We start from the raw sequence: 17443 nt of genomic DNA, 5'->3' as shown, positions 1-17443 counted from the left end.
CAGAATTACCTTGACTAGAGACAGCTGGCTGCGTTGTTGACGCATCCGGCATTGTATCCTATAAAAATAAAACGGTGAGAATTTCAACTGTACAGAGAGCTAAGAGCATAGTACCGATTGTTCACTTGAGTTGGAGATAGTTTATATTTACAGGAACACGCCGAAAGGCTTCATCAATCTCTTCTTTGTGAGACCCTTCCTCTCAAGAAACGACCTTCTATACATGACAGGGGACCCCCTAACTTTTGGATGGGAGAGAAACTTCATTGCATTTTGTACTTGCTCTTCCCGAATTGGTTCTGAGTTCACAAATACTGAAGTGGGCGAACTCTCCCTCACAGCCTCTACCTTTGTGTCTAGATTACCACCATTTGATGGTTCTACAGAGACTGCAGTTAAAATTTTAAAATATCAGAACTAGCAAGGTCATATTGTGTAAAAAAGACATGAATGTGATCAAGATTTATTTTCCCAATGACCAAAGAGTGGCTTAATGAGAAATTATTGGCCTACAATTTGAGTTAACAGATGTAAAAAACTGACGTAAAGCACTCCAATTACAGGGTCTCAATCTGAAAAGTGTAGTTGAGGAAATAGTATTGGAAGTGGTAAAAGAGCAGAAAATGCATATTTTCTCATTCTAAGTTAGATAGGTCCCGAGACCCTAATTCACTAATTCATGCCTATGGTAATCCACAAGAATTGTTCTTTTCAAATTAAAACAGATCATTCAGATTCTAAGCTCAGCCCATTCCCACAGTTACATTTGAGAGCATGATTACAACAATTTTCCAGCTAGATTCCCCATTCATGAACGCAAAGTTCAACCAATCTAACTCCTAAACACACCCCAAAAAACATCATTTTCACATAGCCATGTGTCGATGCGGTTAAATTAGCAAACAGCTCCTGAACTTGGATGAACCACATCACTTCACCTTAACAAAATAAAACAAGAAATTGGTAGACTTAACTAGCATACTAGAATTCCAGCACTCAACTCTCCATTTTAATTGAAAAAAATGGTACAAACATCTAAGCCAAAATCAAATCAACCGAGCTAAAAATAAGTACTAAAGAGCGTCTTAATTAAAACCTGGGTTTGGCGGCTTTCCGGGCTCGGAACTCGGCGGAGAGTCAGACGGAGGAGTCGCCATCGCCGAGCGAAATGAACTAACTACAAAAGAAGAGATTTACGAGATCAATCATATGAAAAGGAGAGTCATGAATTTGGATTGGAAAAAGAGGGATAATCAGAAAGCACAGTTGATGAAGGTTTTGGATATTGCTGGATTGATTTTGCTCACATCTCAACGCAACGCAGTAGTTATAACCTCAGCTATTTTAGCCTGTATTTTTGTCACTATATTCCAATAGAAACCAGTTAAATTGTGAAACTTTAATTTTTTCAATTATTTTATTTGTAAAAATATCATCCTTCCTCTTAGTAGAAGCGTTTCATTCTGAGCATTCGTTTTAAAAAAATTATAATAAATAGTTAAGTGTAAAAAAAGTAAATAAAAAGAGAATAATATAGTTAAGAGTGTTCTCTATATTATTTTTTTTTCTTTTTTCTATTTTAATTATTATTATCATTTTCAAAACGAATGCTCAAAATGAAACGTCTCAACTACACCGGGACGGAGGGAGTATTATACTCGCAGTTTTCATTTTAGATCGTAAATTTGGGATTAATTTTTTTAGTATAATTAGATTAGAATTTTAAGTGTAATGAGACATAACTTAATAAAGGTGCTCTTAACTTATTCTAACATATTAATTAAATATATTAATTCTAACTTAAACTAGAAATAATGTAAGTAGTTTGAGACGAGCTAAAATGTAATAGTGCAAGTAACATGTGACGGGGGGAGGACTTCTGATTTTTCAATTTTTTATTGTTGATTGAGTTTTTAACAACCTTTGAGTGTATTCTGCGACATGGTAATTAACAATATTTATCGGCTTGTTTGATTTGCTTAACATGACTTTAGATCTGTTTTTAAAAATATAGAAATTTGAGAATTTTAACATCATAAAATAATGAATGAAACTTATTATTTCAGTTCGTGGTTTCTCATCTCTTTTTTTTTTGAAAAGGGGGGGTGTGGGGAGAAGACGTGTGATCAAGTGATATGTGATTCGTCTATTTTAATTAAATGTTTAAGGGATCGATCTCTTGGGCATAAAGCGGCCTAAGATTCTTGGTCCAATTGTTCATTTTTCCGAAGTGCCTACAAATTAGCATGGTGATTAGTTATTGGGTAGATACCGTTAGTCTAATAACAAAAATAAATAAATAAATAAATTGAGAACTTGGTAGCTGAAATTTGAAAGGCCATATAATTCGAAATTGGGTGATTAGCACAAAATGTAGTCGTATCAAGTAGTGGAATATGTTACCTAGTTTATGTATGTATCAGTTATCATGAAGCATGAAACCACATATGCCAAGGGAAATGGGGCAACAATGTCGTCTACTTCGATATTTATTTATAATTTACGTTTGAGAATTCCGAATTATTGAGGCCAGGAGTTTAGGATATTATCATCTTGACAAAGCAGATAAATATGAACATGCAGAAAAGGATAATATTTTGAGACCTGTTTCAGTTTTATACTTTCCTGTACTCGTATCCAATTTAAATGTTAAAATAAGTAGTATAGTACTTTAATGGGATATTGGTCTCTAAAATCATGAACCTCGCCTAAAATTTAGTATTTCCCATAAATTTTGAAATTGGTCTATAATATCATAAACTTTACATTTTATTTGGTATTTCCCAAACTCACTCAAATAAGATATTTTCATCAAAATCTTATTTTACGTAGGCAACCCTGATATGTTTTATGATATTTTAAACCACTTTTTAAGTTCATAAGATGTAAGATAAAAATTCACGTTGAAAACCACGTTAATCTAATTGTGTCAAGTATGATAAAAAAACATTGTAAGTAGTCAAATATAGGGAGTAATAGACATGCCGTAGGAAATAACAAACAAAGTGCAAAGTTTGTGATATCATATATCAATTTTAAAGTTCATGTAAAATATCAAATTTTAGGCAAAGTTTATGGTTTTAGGCACCAATTTCCCTACTTTAATTCAACTCTATGAACAATTACTAAAAAAAAAGGAGTATATATTTTCAAGATAAATTTATGATTTGACTGAACAATTACTAAATGATTCAATATTCAATTAAACCATAATTGTAATTGACCACAATCAATGGTGGAATTTTGTAGTACAGTAAAATAGAAGGCAAAAACATATTCCATTATTTATTTATACTAAAAAATATTATTTGTAAACAAATAAAATAAATTGACAGCTGTGGGATTTGAACCCACGCCCTTTCGGACCAGAGCCTAAATCTGGCGCCTTAGACCACTCGGCCAAACTGTCAGATGTGTATTTAAGAAAAATCTATTATTATAAAACTGAAGCTGAATTTAATACTCCTTATTACTCTCATTATATACAGTAATTATTAATGCTAACAGTTTCACCATATATTCATTTTTCAATCACTTACGTTTTAATTAACAGCATCAACTCTTGTATGAGCATTGATATATATATTCACATACTATAGTGCAATTGCTAAAAAGTTAAAATGTTTAAGTTATATTTTCCATGAGGATACTACACTTTTTTCTAATAGAATTTTATCTTAGAATTATCGTCCCCATTTTGGAGAGTAATCAAAGAGGACTATCTCAATTCCACAACATTCCATAGAAGAAAGGAATAAATGGTTGTAGAAGGAATCAATTGCACCTCAAATCAATCAAAAATCAACATCAACTAACATTGATGAAAACTACTACAATGCATTTAGCATCCATCACACCTGATCGGACAGGTCCTCATGTCCCGACCGACGGGGATCGACGAGCGGCGATACACTTCGGAATGCACCTTGCAAGAGCATATCCCTCCGACGGCTCGTACGAGGAAAAAAATTCCGGGTCTCGCCCCAGAGACTCCGAGTAGCTCTCGAGTATGCTTACAATCTCATCAAAATGCGGCCGCTTGTCTGGATTGCTCGACCAGCAACGGCAGATGAGACGGGTAAATGCTGCAGGGCACGTAGAAGGCAGCGGCGGCCTTGCATTCTGCCAAGAACACACAGATTGAGTAAACAAACAAGCTCCAAAATTGTTCAGTTCAAACTTCAAAAGCTATCACAGAATGTTAACAGTCCTAAGAAGATACTATGGAATGATATTACACTATGTAGTTAGTGAGGGTTACAACTAAATCGAGCCGATCGAATACGCAGTCCAGTGCATACTAATGCAAACTAATGAAAGATACACACTTAAACAACAGTTTTTTTTTCCAACTATGTGACAAATAAAGAAATATAACTAATGATTCCAACATTCCTAAAAGTGTATCATCAACCTTGGAGGGTCATTAGGAAAGGCCATAATCACCATTTTTAAGCTGTAAATGATGTTTAGAGGCTTCTTATAATCTCAAGTAATCATACGAGTAAAGGTCTAAAACAATGATACACGAGCCCTCATAGTATCTCTAGACCTCAACTCTGTTCACTTGAATATCATCTAGAAACACTCAAGATTAGTATGTATATGGTGAGTTTTGAGATAATTGAATAACAAAAGTTCGTTTCGGAACCATTTCAAGATGCAAGCCAGCGTCAACTAAGTAAGCTTTAAATCTATACCTTCTGGCATACTGCAAACGCTGCTTGTTCAGGAGTCATGTCGTCAAAAGGTATCAACGCAGTTAGCAGCTCCCACATTACAATGCCAAAACTGTACACATCGACTTTCTTCGTGTGGTGTTTCTCCTTGATCATTTCCGGGGCCATCCAGCGATAGGTGCCCGTGAATCCCTTGGCACTGCCACACTGTGTTTCCAAACATGAGATGCCAAAATCCGCTACCTTGACACACATATCCTCATCGAGCAGAAGGTTCTCGGATTTAAGATCCCGATGAAGAATCCCCCGAGCATGAAGATACTGCATGCCGTGCGCAATGTCAAGTGCCAGCCTCAGTACGAGGTCATGGGGGAGCGAATGCGGCCCTTGCTGGTGGAGGTACTTTCTAAGGGACCCACCGGGATAGTACTCTGTGATAATACAAAATACTGGGGGTTTCTTACATGCTGCAATGAACTGCATTTATAAAGTCAATCAAACTCAACAACAACACATTTTCTTGTTGCAGAATTAGTGAAAGTGATGGACATTACAAGATTCTTTCAAGACAGCAGACGATTTGAACAATGAGGGTGCTCAAAATTCGGCAGTAGAGATACTTAAACAAGATAGAAACAGCTAGCACCTGACAACTAACTATGTAGGAAGCTTTCTTGGCCTAATTAATAAATTAGGAATCTTGAAATGGCCTAATTAGGCAACTGGGAAAATTACAAGATGGAGATTTGACTCAAAAACAAATCTTCGTACATTGAGCACAACTGTGTGCAACAACATTATCCATTTTGTCCATGTACATTGGCATACAATGATACTATAATCAGTGAAGAGAATAAATAAACAAATAAACAAATGCAAAAGTTCCCACACAATGCCAATGAACCTATATTTCTCATATGCATGTACAACATTCAATGCACAACGTACAACATTCAATGCATACCAAATGCAAAAGTTCACTCACAATGCCAATAGACCTGTATTTCTCAGATGCACGTACAACATTCAATGCACAACGTACAACGTTCTATGCATAGGGTACAACACTAATAAAACCATCACCAAACCCCTCAAAATTAGGCAAAGGTTGAAAAAGAGGGTAACAAAAAGCTAGAAATATGAAGAAGATCTGACTCACAGAGATGATGTTGGGGTGCCTGAGCCTGAACAAGAGAGCAACTTCAGAAGTGAACTGTTTCTCCAAAAATGAAGCCAAATCTCCATCTTCCTGAGGCTGGCTGATGAGCTTAATCGCGACATCTCTCTGCTTGTAGACGCCTCTGTAGATCCTGCTGTGCCTGCCGGAGGCGAATTTGTTGCCGATGAAGAGCTGCGACATGTCAGCGCTCCACTCCTCCTCACCTCCGCCCTTGATCTCTGCTCCCGAAGAAATTAGGTATTTCGACCATGAAATCGCTCGCTTGTACTCCCCCAGCGACAGCCTCCTCTCCAGCTTGCTGTGCGTGTTCGCTATCTGCTTCAGCCACTGGAAATTCTTCATCAGTTCCGCGCCGAATCATCAAAGGAAATCCTCAATTTCTAGAGAGAGAGATAGGAGCTTGGGCGTGGGGCCTCAGTGATTTTTTCAATTCGGTCTTGCGAAAGATGATTTACTTTATTGGCCGATCGTTGTATGTGAATTTGTAAAAAGCTGCAACTGGAGCATTAATCTTGATGCCAGAAATGTATAAATGAGAAAAGAATTGCGAAATTTCAACCAAAAATAAGAGCTTTATGCGGAAACGATGAGAGAGAGAGAGAGAGAGAGAGAGAGAGAGAGAGAGAGAGAGAGAGAGGAGTTGAAAGTGGGTTGAAACTGCGTGAAGCACTGTGTGTGTGTGTGTGCGCGCGCGCGCGCGTGAGAGAGAGAGGGGGATGGTTTGTGTTTCTGTGGAAGTGTGAAGAGTAATGTGAGAGAGAGAGAGAGAGGATTGAAGTTTGAATGTGAGTAGAAAGAGAGTAAACATTCGTAACGTGCGAAGATCCACTTGTGAGGAGACATGCGGCTGTCTAATGATTATGACTCTCTATCCCTTTTTCACTCTTTGCCCTTTTCATTTCTTCCAAATTCCTATTATGCCATTTTCTTGTGCATATTCAAGTAGTTGAAGTGTATCCACATTTCTTCAACTGGCTTAGGTTTAGGATGATCGGCGTAAGATTGGAAGTCTGTAGGTGAGACTTGAATTTGAGGGAACAATTGTCTCTTCCTTTGCTGAACTGAATAAACGTCATATGGCTCAGTTTATTCTTGATGATATCGATAGGATGTCCTTATTAAACCACATATAACTCCAGCCCTTGACAATGGCAAATTGTGCTTGGGAATAAAAAGTGTTTTATTTGGACATATTTTTGAATCCGCATCTAAAGTTAAATAATTCTAAGATATAAGAATAAAAATGTTTTGATATCATTCTAATAGGTGAAGATATATATATGGTATGTAAAAAAAAATAATATTGAGCTGAAGATCATTTTTTTAGCATCAATTTCTTAAATTTCAAAAGAAATGTGTCAATAATATCTCAATTTTTTTAATAAGAAAATGAAATGACAACTAAATTGAAATAACCTGTATATAGAAGTATATTCAACTACTTTATGACAAAGGGAGTACATAATCGAACGACGAGGGCGAATGCGCGGCAGACAAGCTCAGGGCATCCACGGTGGGGAGCCATAAAGCCCGCCCTATGCACCGCCATGTCAGCATTTTATCCTCCTGCCCTTCCACCTGCAGTGGGGCGCCCTATAGGTTTTACTATTGTTTTGTTAATTAATTTAAATATTTTCAAATATATAAATGCAAACTAATTAAAAAACACAATGATTAAATAGAAACGGCAAATAATACATTGATTAAAAAAAAGTTACAATGGTTATAAATAAATAAAAATTGACTATTCTACAAAAGCCCCAACTTCCGGCACAACTCATCGATCAACCTCTGGAGGTATTCGGCTCTGGTTGGATCCGTACACTTCATAAGGGTGTTGTGCGTATCCACCGAAATCCATTTTATAGCGTAATTTGAGAGTTGAAAAGTGAATCGAAAAGTTACAAATGAAATCTGAGGATGGGGTATTTATATAAACAAAATTTTCGAATAAAAAAAAAACTAAAACGTGTTGCATCGTCCGCGTCGCCCACAGTGGGCGGACGATGGCGCGGACGATGCCCTATCGTCCGCGGACTAAGCTTAGGGCGCGGACGACGGATGATGCGTCGTCCGCACAGCGACAGTAGCAGACGATAGCGCGCTCGATGCATCGGGCCCGCTATCGTCCGCCCCATTGTGGATGCTCTCAAGCACGTGGCAGCGTGTTGCCCCAGCATGCTCCATGCCGAGGTTCGTCGTCTGAGCGTGCTCGACGTGATTTTCAAAAATACATTTGTTATTATCCCCTAAAAAGGACGAAAGGGTAGTATGGTCATTTAACACCACGTGCATGGGGTATGGTATTCCACTAAATTTCATACTAGAAGAGAAACATAAACACAATTTGAAGGCCAGGGTGGGACCCACATGGAAAATTAAAAGAAAACCGGTCAGTGCGTGCTACTGTGTGTACTGTGCCGTATGCACCTTTCCGTATACGGTCACCTTTTTCCTCTTCTCGCATAAATTAATGTCAACCGTAATAAATCACGCCACTTAATTACTTGACTCCATTTGCGCAAGATCTCCTTTTTACCACAAAAGTCAAAAAGTATAAGAGTGAACTGCACTCACCCTAACTTCTGTTATATCAGTGACAAAAATGTGCCGGTAGGGTCTGAGGGTGTTTTAGTCCGAAAAAATTTCATTCGTAATTATATTTAATGTTAGGCCCATCTTACGCTATTTTTTTTAGAGGTCACTAGTGTATCAGTGCAAGAGTTATGATTTGGTGCAATTTACTCAAAATATAATTACTTTAGTTTTACACAATTTATCTCTACTAACTCCGTATTCATGTGCTAGATTCATTGGATTGAATTTTTGATGATGAGGAATTAGCAGATTTACAATTTCGTTATTTAGAAGGTAAAAATCGTTCGCTTTTTTCTGGATATATAAACAAGCAATAAATATTTGTTTCTTTTTCTAACTATAGCTAGAGTTCAAAAATAAAATGGAACATTCAACATTGCATTACTTTTGAACTTATCCAAATATTTTATGCCCAATCGGTATTTTTTGGCTCAACTCGAAAATAATTAGATTCTCCGAATGATTTGGAGGGATCGACTGCTCCTCCCGTCCCTAAATCCCTATTGATTCTATGTTCGATGAGCTCTTGTTTCATGTATTTAGATTGAAAAAATATTTATTATACTATTGTTATCCATGCACAACAAACTTTATTGCTATGAAGACAAAATTAAATAATTCTTTTTAATTAAATAATTGGACTATAATTTTTAATTTTTTTAATATATGGTCATTTCTTTAATTTGGCTATTGGGGAAGAGAAATTGTGTAATTTGAACTCTATTTTTCTGTTTATGTATGAACTCTAGCACTATTTAAAGTATTCGTTCGCAATTTTGAAATTGCAATGAGATTAAATATGCATATTTTTCTTGCAATGAGATTAAATATGCATAGATATAATTTAGATTTAAGCTATCTTGTATGATAAGATCTGTAAGCATAAAAAAAGGCGAACTAATTATCTTAATTTTCACATGACATCTTTTTAAATTATTGGATGCTTGTGTTGTTTCCTTGTTATCATTAAATAACAGCCTATCAAGAATAAGACAATACTTAACCACCAAAGTTTGATATAAAAAGTGGATTTGCCAAACAATTCAAGATATCATTGTTACGTGCAATGACAACCCCAAAATTTGTAAACTATTTTTTGGAATCTTCATATAGGCACTTTCACTTTACTTAATGTAATCTTGTTTATAATCAAATGCATATCTCGATTCATATGATTAATTATCGTGAATAATACATATCATTTTATATGAATTTGTTGTGTTTTGTACAGAAAATATCTGTTTTAGAAATATTGTAATTATAAAACTATACTTTTCCGTTTAATTCTTTTCGAAGAATTGTGTGATTACAATTTTTTTCAAGTTGACCAATATAGTGGTGATTCCAATTTTGAACGACATAAAATTCGTCCAAAAATTACAAATTCGAGTAATGATTGTATTAGTTCCGAGATTTAACTCATAATTACACGCGTAATTTCTGCACCACAAAAGATAATTATTTGAATAAAATGAGCATCCCCATCCATGCTCTTGCCAAAGAGGGCAAGAGCGTGGAAGTAGGCCCGGACCCACTTTTATTCATTTTTTACTCTCTGCTCTTTGGTAAGAGCACAACATCCACATCCATGCTCTTCCGCAAGAGCATGCTTAAGGATCCCACCATTTCATTATTTACTTAAGGATGCCCGTTGACACGGATGTGCTTTATGCATCGAGCAGGGTCGTGCCGTCGGCAAGAGTACAACAGCGGACAACAGGTTGCCACGCCATCGGCACGGACGGCGTCCTTCCCCAAGAGTACCGCTGGGATGCTCTAATTAGGTAAATGAGTCGTCGATCTTGAATTCGAGGCAATTAAAATATACTACTACTAGATAAGAAATTAGCTAAGCTGGCCATCAATCTCGAATGAATGATTTTGGCCAGCTATCCATATAATTCTTGAAATTTTTTAATTCTTGAAATTTTTTAATTCTTACTACTCCCTACTTACGTGTCCGTACGGAAGTTACTATTTCATTCTTTTAAGTAGTAGTACTATACTTCATGAATTTGTTTATTGTTTGATTAATTTCAAATTCTTATTGAAGTGTTTGTAATTATTATTTTTTGCTTAAATTCTGATTTGTTGCACAATTTTAAAAAATAGATTAAAATCATAAAATCTGGACTTATTCGCAATTACAATGCATATGAAATTTTTTAAAAAATGGTCACGTATCACTTAGGTATAGGGATGAAAGCACAAAAAGTATTTTAATATATATAACTTAAAGTTATGTTCCTATACTATATATCGCAATCAAAATTTCACAATTTATATCCATCTTATTATTAAAATTGCAAAATATATTGAAATTTGACAAAGTTAATTATTTTTCATCAATTTGTATACTACTATAATCTACTAACGGTCATTTTCACGAGGCATGTAAGCTAGCTACTAGCCATATTACATCTTGCATTTAAATAATTAAGTCCGTACATAGCCGTAACACCCATACTTTATATATTTATTTATTTTCATTATCTTGCAGTATCAATCTCTAATACTATATATTTAACTAGTCTTATCGTAATCAACAAAAATAAAATAAGAAAATAACAAGATCCTTCGGCTCTTTACAGCTCAACCGTGATCATCTCCAATATTTGGCGTGAGTTAACCTCTTAATGCTTTTACTAGTATCTATACTATCTCTAATCTCCATACATCAAAAGGTGTATGAAAACTTATTTTATTCACTTGTGATTCCTCGTTGATCTACCCCATGAAAACAACTTATTTCATATCTTTACATTTTTATTAAGGATACATTGCATTGCAGATAAATCATGAAAGATAGTAAATTTTTTATATATTCTATATTTTTCAAAATCTGAAAAATATCACGAAAGATGAATTTTCCATAATAATCTCATCTTTTGCTTGTTCATCAATTACATGTTGATGTGGGAGCCGATTTAAAACGCGTGTATAATACATGCTACCACTAGCTAGTAGAATTACTTATTAATAATGGAATATTTGCATGTATATTTGCATGATATTAACTAACTCATGTTAATTTTGATATAGATATATTGATCAATCATTTTCGACAAATACCTATCTCTGTGACTGTGTCTATTGTGTATATGTAGGCCCTTTTAAAGGTAGTTTATGGATTACTTTAATTTCCTACACTTAATTTTCATCACATCATGATAATTAGTATGCATTGTTAGTTTAGGAAATGGAGACGTCATATGCAAGCTATATGTAAACATGTAAATATAATCAATGATAACGTACTACTTGTTTTTTTGATACATGGATTCAGATTTTAATTAAATTTAAGTACTGAAAGATTAATTTAGTAATTTTGTCTGGTTTTTGTGATCCATTATTTTAGGGAACACGATTGAATGCATTATATTACCTCCATATATTATTGTAAGTTCTTTACATTATTTAATGAATATTTTAACGTTATTTTTGAATTAGTTTTATGTAGTATCGTTTATATATTGAAGGAGCTCTGCAATCAATCAACCATTATAATAATCTAGCTATATACTCCCTCCGTTCCATAGTAATAGAGTTATTTTGTCATTTTGATACGTTCTATAGTAATAGAGTTATTTCCCTTTTTAGTAAAAAGTCGACGTATTTCTCTCACACCCACTTTACTCTCTCTTACTTTATTCTCTCTTTATCTCTCTACATTTTACATTTCCACTTTATTATCCATTTACTTAATTCACTTAACACAATTTTCTTAATCTTCGTACCGAAAAGAAACGTCTCCATTATTATAGAACGGAGGGAGTAGTCCTATTCGATATGGTAATAAATTATTTTATGGAGTAATTCCTTTGATTTAATGACTCAGGTTTTCAACTGTCAACTGATGAAAGAGGACAATTTTGTAAATTTGTTTGCAATTTATAGGTAGAAAACTCATAAATAAATTTGAGTCCCATGTGCAATACGGTAAGGTACGGTCCAACTTTTATTGGTGTCGGTTAGTAGTTAGGAGGAAAAAATAAAAATCTTATCTAATTTAGAGCTACTCATATTTTTTCCATTAGCTAATTTTAATTAATTAGATATTAATGGCGTTATTTAATTTATTAGACATTATTACGCGTCGAATTAATTGAGAGCATATCTGAGTTCGGTAAGCCATCCCTACTTGATTTGAATTGGAGACCAAATTAGAGTTTTTTCCCCCAAAACTATGATATGGACCATTTTTTTATGGATAAACGAATATAACCTATAGATCGTGCCACAGTGGATTCGAACTTGAAATTTTTGGCCCTAGAGATTAATTACTCTACTGTTTAGCTAACTCATACACGTTGATATTAACCATTCTTTTTGGTTGTTAGACACCTCGTGCTGATTTGTACGTATCTTGAAAGGTGGGACAACTAATCCAAAGATTTAAAGTTGCTTTCATCCGTCAAAGATATATATCGAATCTCTGATCATTTAATTAAGAGTGAACTACAAAAATGGTCCCTGGACTATGGGTTTATCTCGCTCATAGTCATTGGACTTTAAAAATATCACCAGACAACCCTGGACTAAGGGTTTATCTCGAAATTGGTCATTTTGCCATTTTTTTATACGAAAAATACCCTTTTGAGGGTATGGGCAATTTGATCTTTTTACACTTTTAACATTTTAAATCTGATATTATTTTAGTGATGTATTAAATCTGATATTATTTCAAATTTATCATTCTTCTTTCCCTTTTGTCATCCTTCACTTTGTTTCTTTATTTCAATATTTGATTTAATTTTCTAAAATAAAATTTTAAATTTATATTTTTAAATATCAATAAAATTTTATTAATTATTAAAATTATTAAATAACAAAAAATAATAGTTTTAATCAATATTTGATAGTGTCTAATATTTAATCAATAAGGTATGCCGACACCAATTAGTTTTAATCAGTATTTAATAGTTTTAATCATAAATAGATCATATAACACGATTATTCTGAAATAAATATGCATCTAATGTAAGACGATTATAATTTTAGTTTATTTATTTGAAAATAATCAAAATTAACTAGAAAATTTAAACAAAATACTCCTATATAAAATTTGTAGTCAACTTCATAATATATAATCACAAGCAATTATAACAACCGAACGAAGACTAACTAGAATAGCTCTTATTTTTCCATCACGATTAATATTATTTTTCTATACTTCTTCGATTCAACTGAATATTATATTAAATAACAAAAATTAATAGTTTTAATCAATATTTATACTGTCCATGCATTAATAATTTTAATAATTAATAAAATTTTATTGATATTTAAAAATCTAAATTTAAAATTTTATTTTAGAAAATTAAATCTTATATTGAAATAAAGAAACAAAGTGATGGATGCCAAAAGAAAAGAAGAATGATAATTTTGAAATAATATTAGATTTAATACATCACTAAAATAATATCAGATTTAAAATGTTAAAAGTGTAAAAAGACCAAATTACCCAAACCCTCAAAAGGGTATTTTTCGTATAAAAAAATGGCAAAATGACCAATTTCGAGATAAACCTTTAGTACAGGGTTGTCTGACGATATTTTTAAAGTTCATGAACTATGAGCGAGATAAACCCATAGTCTATGGACCATTTTTGTAGTTCACTCTTTAATTAAAGATGAACGAGTATCATATGATCATACCATATTGATGCCAGCCTTTTTCTGTGGGTTAAGTTCCAACCATATCAATTCACATATCTTGTACAAGTACAATAAAATAGTTTAGTTAGCACAAGTGGAATTTTTTTTTCGAATTTCACGCTAGTACGATGTTATATGTACATTGGTATAAATTTGTCCGCTTTAGATAAAAATCTTACAAATTTATTTTTAAATTACTTTAAAAACCATATTCCAATTAAAATTGTAGTAATATATTATTTTCAAATTTTCTTGTTTTCCGATGTAGGATGGATTTGCATCCAGCACCCTCTATATAATACATATATACAAACTTATTTATGTAAGAAATAAAATTTCCACATAGTTACATCCCCCCTCTCAATCAAAAGAAAAGGACAGACATTAAATTAATTGAGCCTCTCGTGCTCTCAAACTTAGCCTAATGAGGTTGATCTTGAGAGTTTTGGCTACATAGTAGTTTATCACTATCATAGAAAATGAATTTGAGCGTCAAATTGATTATTTGTTCTTATATTAGTTAGGTTGGAATCTAGGGGGGTTTGTGCTATGGTCATAGCCACATTATGCTAAGGGCATCCATAGTGGGGCAGACGATAGGCCGCCCGATACCTCGGGCGCCCTATCGTTTGCCACTGTGGGTGCGCGGACGACGGACGATGCGTCGTCTGCGCCCTAAGCTTAGTTCGCGGACGATGCAACGCGTTTTTGTTTTTTTTTTCGAAATTTGTCTATTTAAACCTCGATTGTCATTCTATTTTTCATACGAACATTTCTCGCAATGTATTAATTTTATAAATGAAATGAAGGGTTTTTCAATTTTTGTAGTTATTTAAATATTCAAATAGAAGAAAATGCTTAGGGCGCGCCTTAGAGCGCCCCATTGTAGATGGAAGAGGCGCTCCACTGCAGGTGGAATAATAGGAGGATAAAATGCTGATGTGATGGTGCATAGGTATAGGTGGATGCTCTAACAAATGCCAACAAAATTAACTGAAAATGTGAGGAGAGAGAGAGAGATAGAGGTGGTTGGGTCTACAACAAGACTGGATTTATTTCAAGAAGATTTTTTGTCACCTACTTCATTTTGTACTCTGCTAGAACATGGGTGATGATGGACTATCACATGCATTGTTTTTTGTTTCTTTCATCTTTATTTTATTAGTACTACTTTTATTTGTTTTTTTTTTCAAATTTTTTATTCTTTTCATATAAATATGAAATTCTTGGTAGTCCAAAAACAGTCCAAAAACAACTAATAGCCATATTTAATTCCTCTTAACTTTACGTATATAACTCTGGGATTGAACGAGGAGTGATATATTGCTAACTCAATACTTAATTGATAACTATAATTAAATAATAGTTCTTAGATATTCAAATCGAGGGTCTATATCATCAGCCCCAAAATGTCAATACGATCAACAAAAAAACGCCAATAAGGATATTAAAGTCAATTTACAACAAATTAGTTGTAACTAACTTTTGAAAAATATCACATAACTTTAAAACATAAATAACTTTCTCGATTTTTTCCGCACAACATATATCAAATTAAAGATAATTTCATAAGGATTCTAACGAGATCTCACTTGCATATGTTCCAATGTCAAAATTTGAATTTTTTTTGAAAATTTTCAATTTTTTCGTACAATAACAAATATCAATATAGTATATAAAATATGTAATTATAATACATCTAGAATGTAATTTTTAAAGCAATGTGTTGACATAAGCAATATGTTGACATTTTCAAAGCATTGTGTTGATATTTTCAAAATACTGTATTGACATTGTAGTTTTTTTTTTATTTTTTTATTTAATTAATAAAAAAAATTACACGTGACAAATTTTAGACCACTAGGTTTCTAAAAATCTTATGGTCTTAAATTAGTTGTAGTTAGCAACTAGAGAGTCAGTTAGCAATTGATCACTCCTCAGGATTGAATAATATAGTATGTGTTCCTTATCGATATGTATTATAATTAGGGATTTTATGTGTTTGTTAGACCATCCACAATGCCGCCCAGCCGACCGCCCAGCCGAGCGCCGGCGCTGGGCGGTTCGCTGGGCGGTCTATTGCACTCGCCCAGCGGGCGAATGGAGAGAGAAACCGCGCAGCGCTGGGCGGTGCGCTGGGCGGTCCGCTCGGCGCTATTGCAGCGCCCGGATCGCCCAGCGCACCGCCTAGCGCGAAATTAAAATTTTTTTTTCCGAAACACTATATATACGTGCTTTGCTCGTCATTTTCATTCGCACCACTTGTTTTAACGAGTACTCTCTCTATCTTAACGACGGAGACGAGGAGTGAATTGACACTCTTTTTATTATTGTATTTTTTTTAAATTAATGTATTTTTAAAATTATTGTACTTTTTAAAATTTTAATATTATTATTAAACTTTCCGTATATGTCTCGTAAATTAAATTTCGTGTATTGTGTGATTGTTAATTATTTCATTTTGTATATATTTGTTAATAGTGATGTGGATATTATGTGGCTAGGCTATGGCTGGGCTATTGCTGGGCTATTTGTTTGTTTTGATGATGTGGCAGGAGGATTTTTAGTGCTGATGATGTGGCAGTGGCTAGGCTATGGCTGGGCTATTGCTGAGCTATTCCTATTGTGGATGGTCTTATGAACTTTAGTTTGATCATAAAATATATATAGGGATGTTTTTTGGTTCATTCTCAAAAACTTCAAATTAATTAATTTAAATTGGAGACAGTAATATATTTATTTTAATTTATATATTCACAAATCTAATAGACTTGCACCCAATAATATATATAGACAGAACACACACATTTCACTTTTTTGTGAATTGCATAAATTTGGATAAAGAGTGGAGCAAGTGACATAAAATAAAAGCAAAATTTCACCATCACAAAAAGATAAAAGTTGAAAGTCCAACAACGTTGTACAGTTAAAATTGATGATAACCTAGTAGTGCATGTGGCCCAAACACATCTTTTTAAGAAGGTGGAGCCCAAAACACTAATACAAAGTCTCAGTTTGAGCCCAATTCTAGTATTGATGGATTGCAATTTATATTCCATTTTTGTTGCTAAATTAAATTTTCACCATTGTTATTTCCATTTCTATACCATAAAGATTAGATTAGTGTTGCATCGGAATCTCTGGTGTAACCTGGGATTGGACCGGCAGATAATGGTTTGGAACCGGTTTTGCGGTTAGGTTATCCGATCACAATTTTAAAAATCTTATAGTTTTATAATATAACCAAAAATCTAATTAATGCTTTAAATCCTTGGGGCATCTGTCTCACCTAGGGATGTCAATTTAGCCCGCAACCCGTGGGCTGACCC

General features: G+C 33.8%; 2 protein-coding genes and 1 non-coding gene across 3 annotated transcripts; all 3 read right to left on the bottom strand.

Moving 5' to 3' along the window:
* Positions 1-9: 9 nt before the first annotated feature.
* Positions 10-1310, bottom strand: LOC121789576 (peroxisomal membrane protein PEX14-like; the record flags this gene model as incomplete). Its single annotated transcript, XM_042188000.1, has 4 exons — positions 1265-1310; positions 1097-1177; positions 152-389; positions 10-58 (listed from the first exon to the last, which is right to left on the bottom strand). Coding segments are annotated over exons 2-4 (348 nt in total), but the record flags the coding sequence as incomplete, so codon positions are not given.
* A 2019-nt stretch (positions 1311-3329) lies between these two features.
* Positions 3330-3409, bottom strand: TRNAL-UAG. Its single transcript has one exon. It is a non-coding gene; the product is annotated as a tRNA-Leu (tRNA).
* A 408-nt stretch (positions 3410-3817) lies between these two features.
* Positions 3818-6593, bottom strand: LOC121789578 (serine/threonine/tyrosine-protein kinase HT1-like). The gene is made up of 3 exons (XM_042188001.1): positions 5839-6593; positions 4701-5156; positions 3818-4122 (listed from the first exon to the last, which is right to left on the bottom strand). The coding sequence occupies exons 1-3, from the start codon at positions 6199-6201 to the stop codon at positions 3874-3876; spliced, it is 1068 nt and encodes a 355-aa protein (XP_042043935.1). The 5' UTR covers positions 6202-6593; the 3' UTR covers positions 3818-3873.
* Between the last annotated feature and the right edge of the window lie 10850 nt (positions 6594-17443).

The sequence above is a fragment of the Salvia splendens genome, unplaced genomic scaffold (assembly GCF_004379255.2).
Source record: "Salvia splendens isolate huo1 unplaced genomic scaffold, SspV2 ctg280, whole genome shotgun sequence".
Classification (NCBI taxonomy): Eukaryota; Viridiplantae; Streptophyta; class Magnoliopsida; order Lamiales; family Lamiaceae; genus Salvia; species Salvia splendens.
This window is presented reverse-complemented; position numbering and strand designations above follow the sequence as displayed.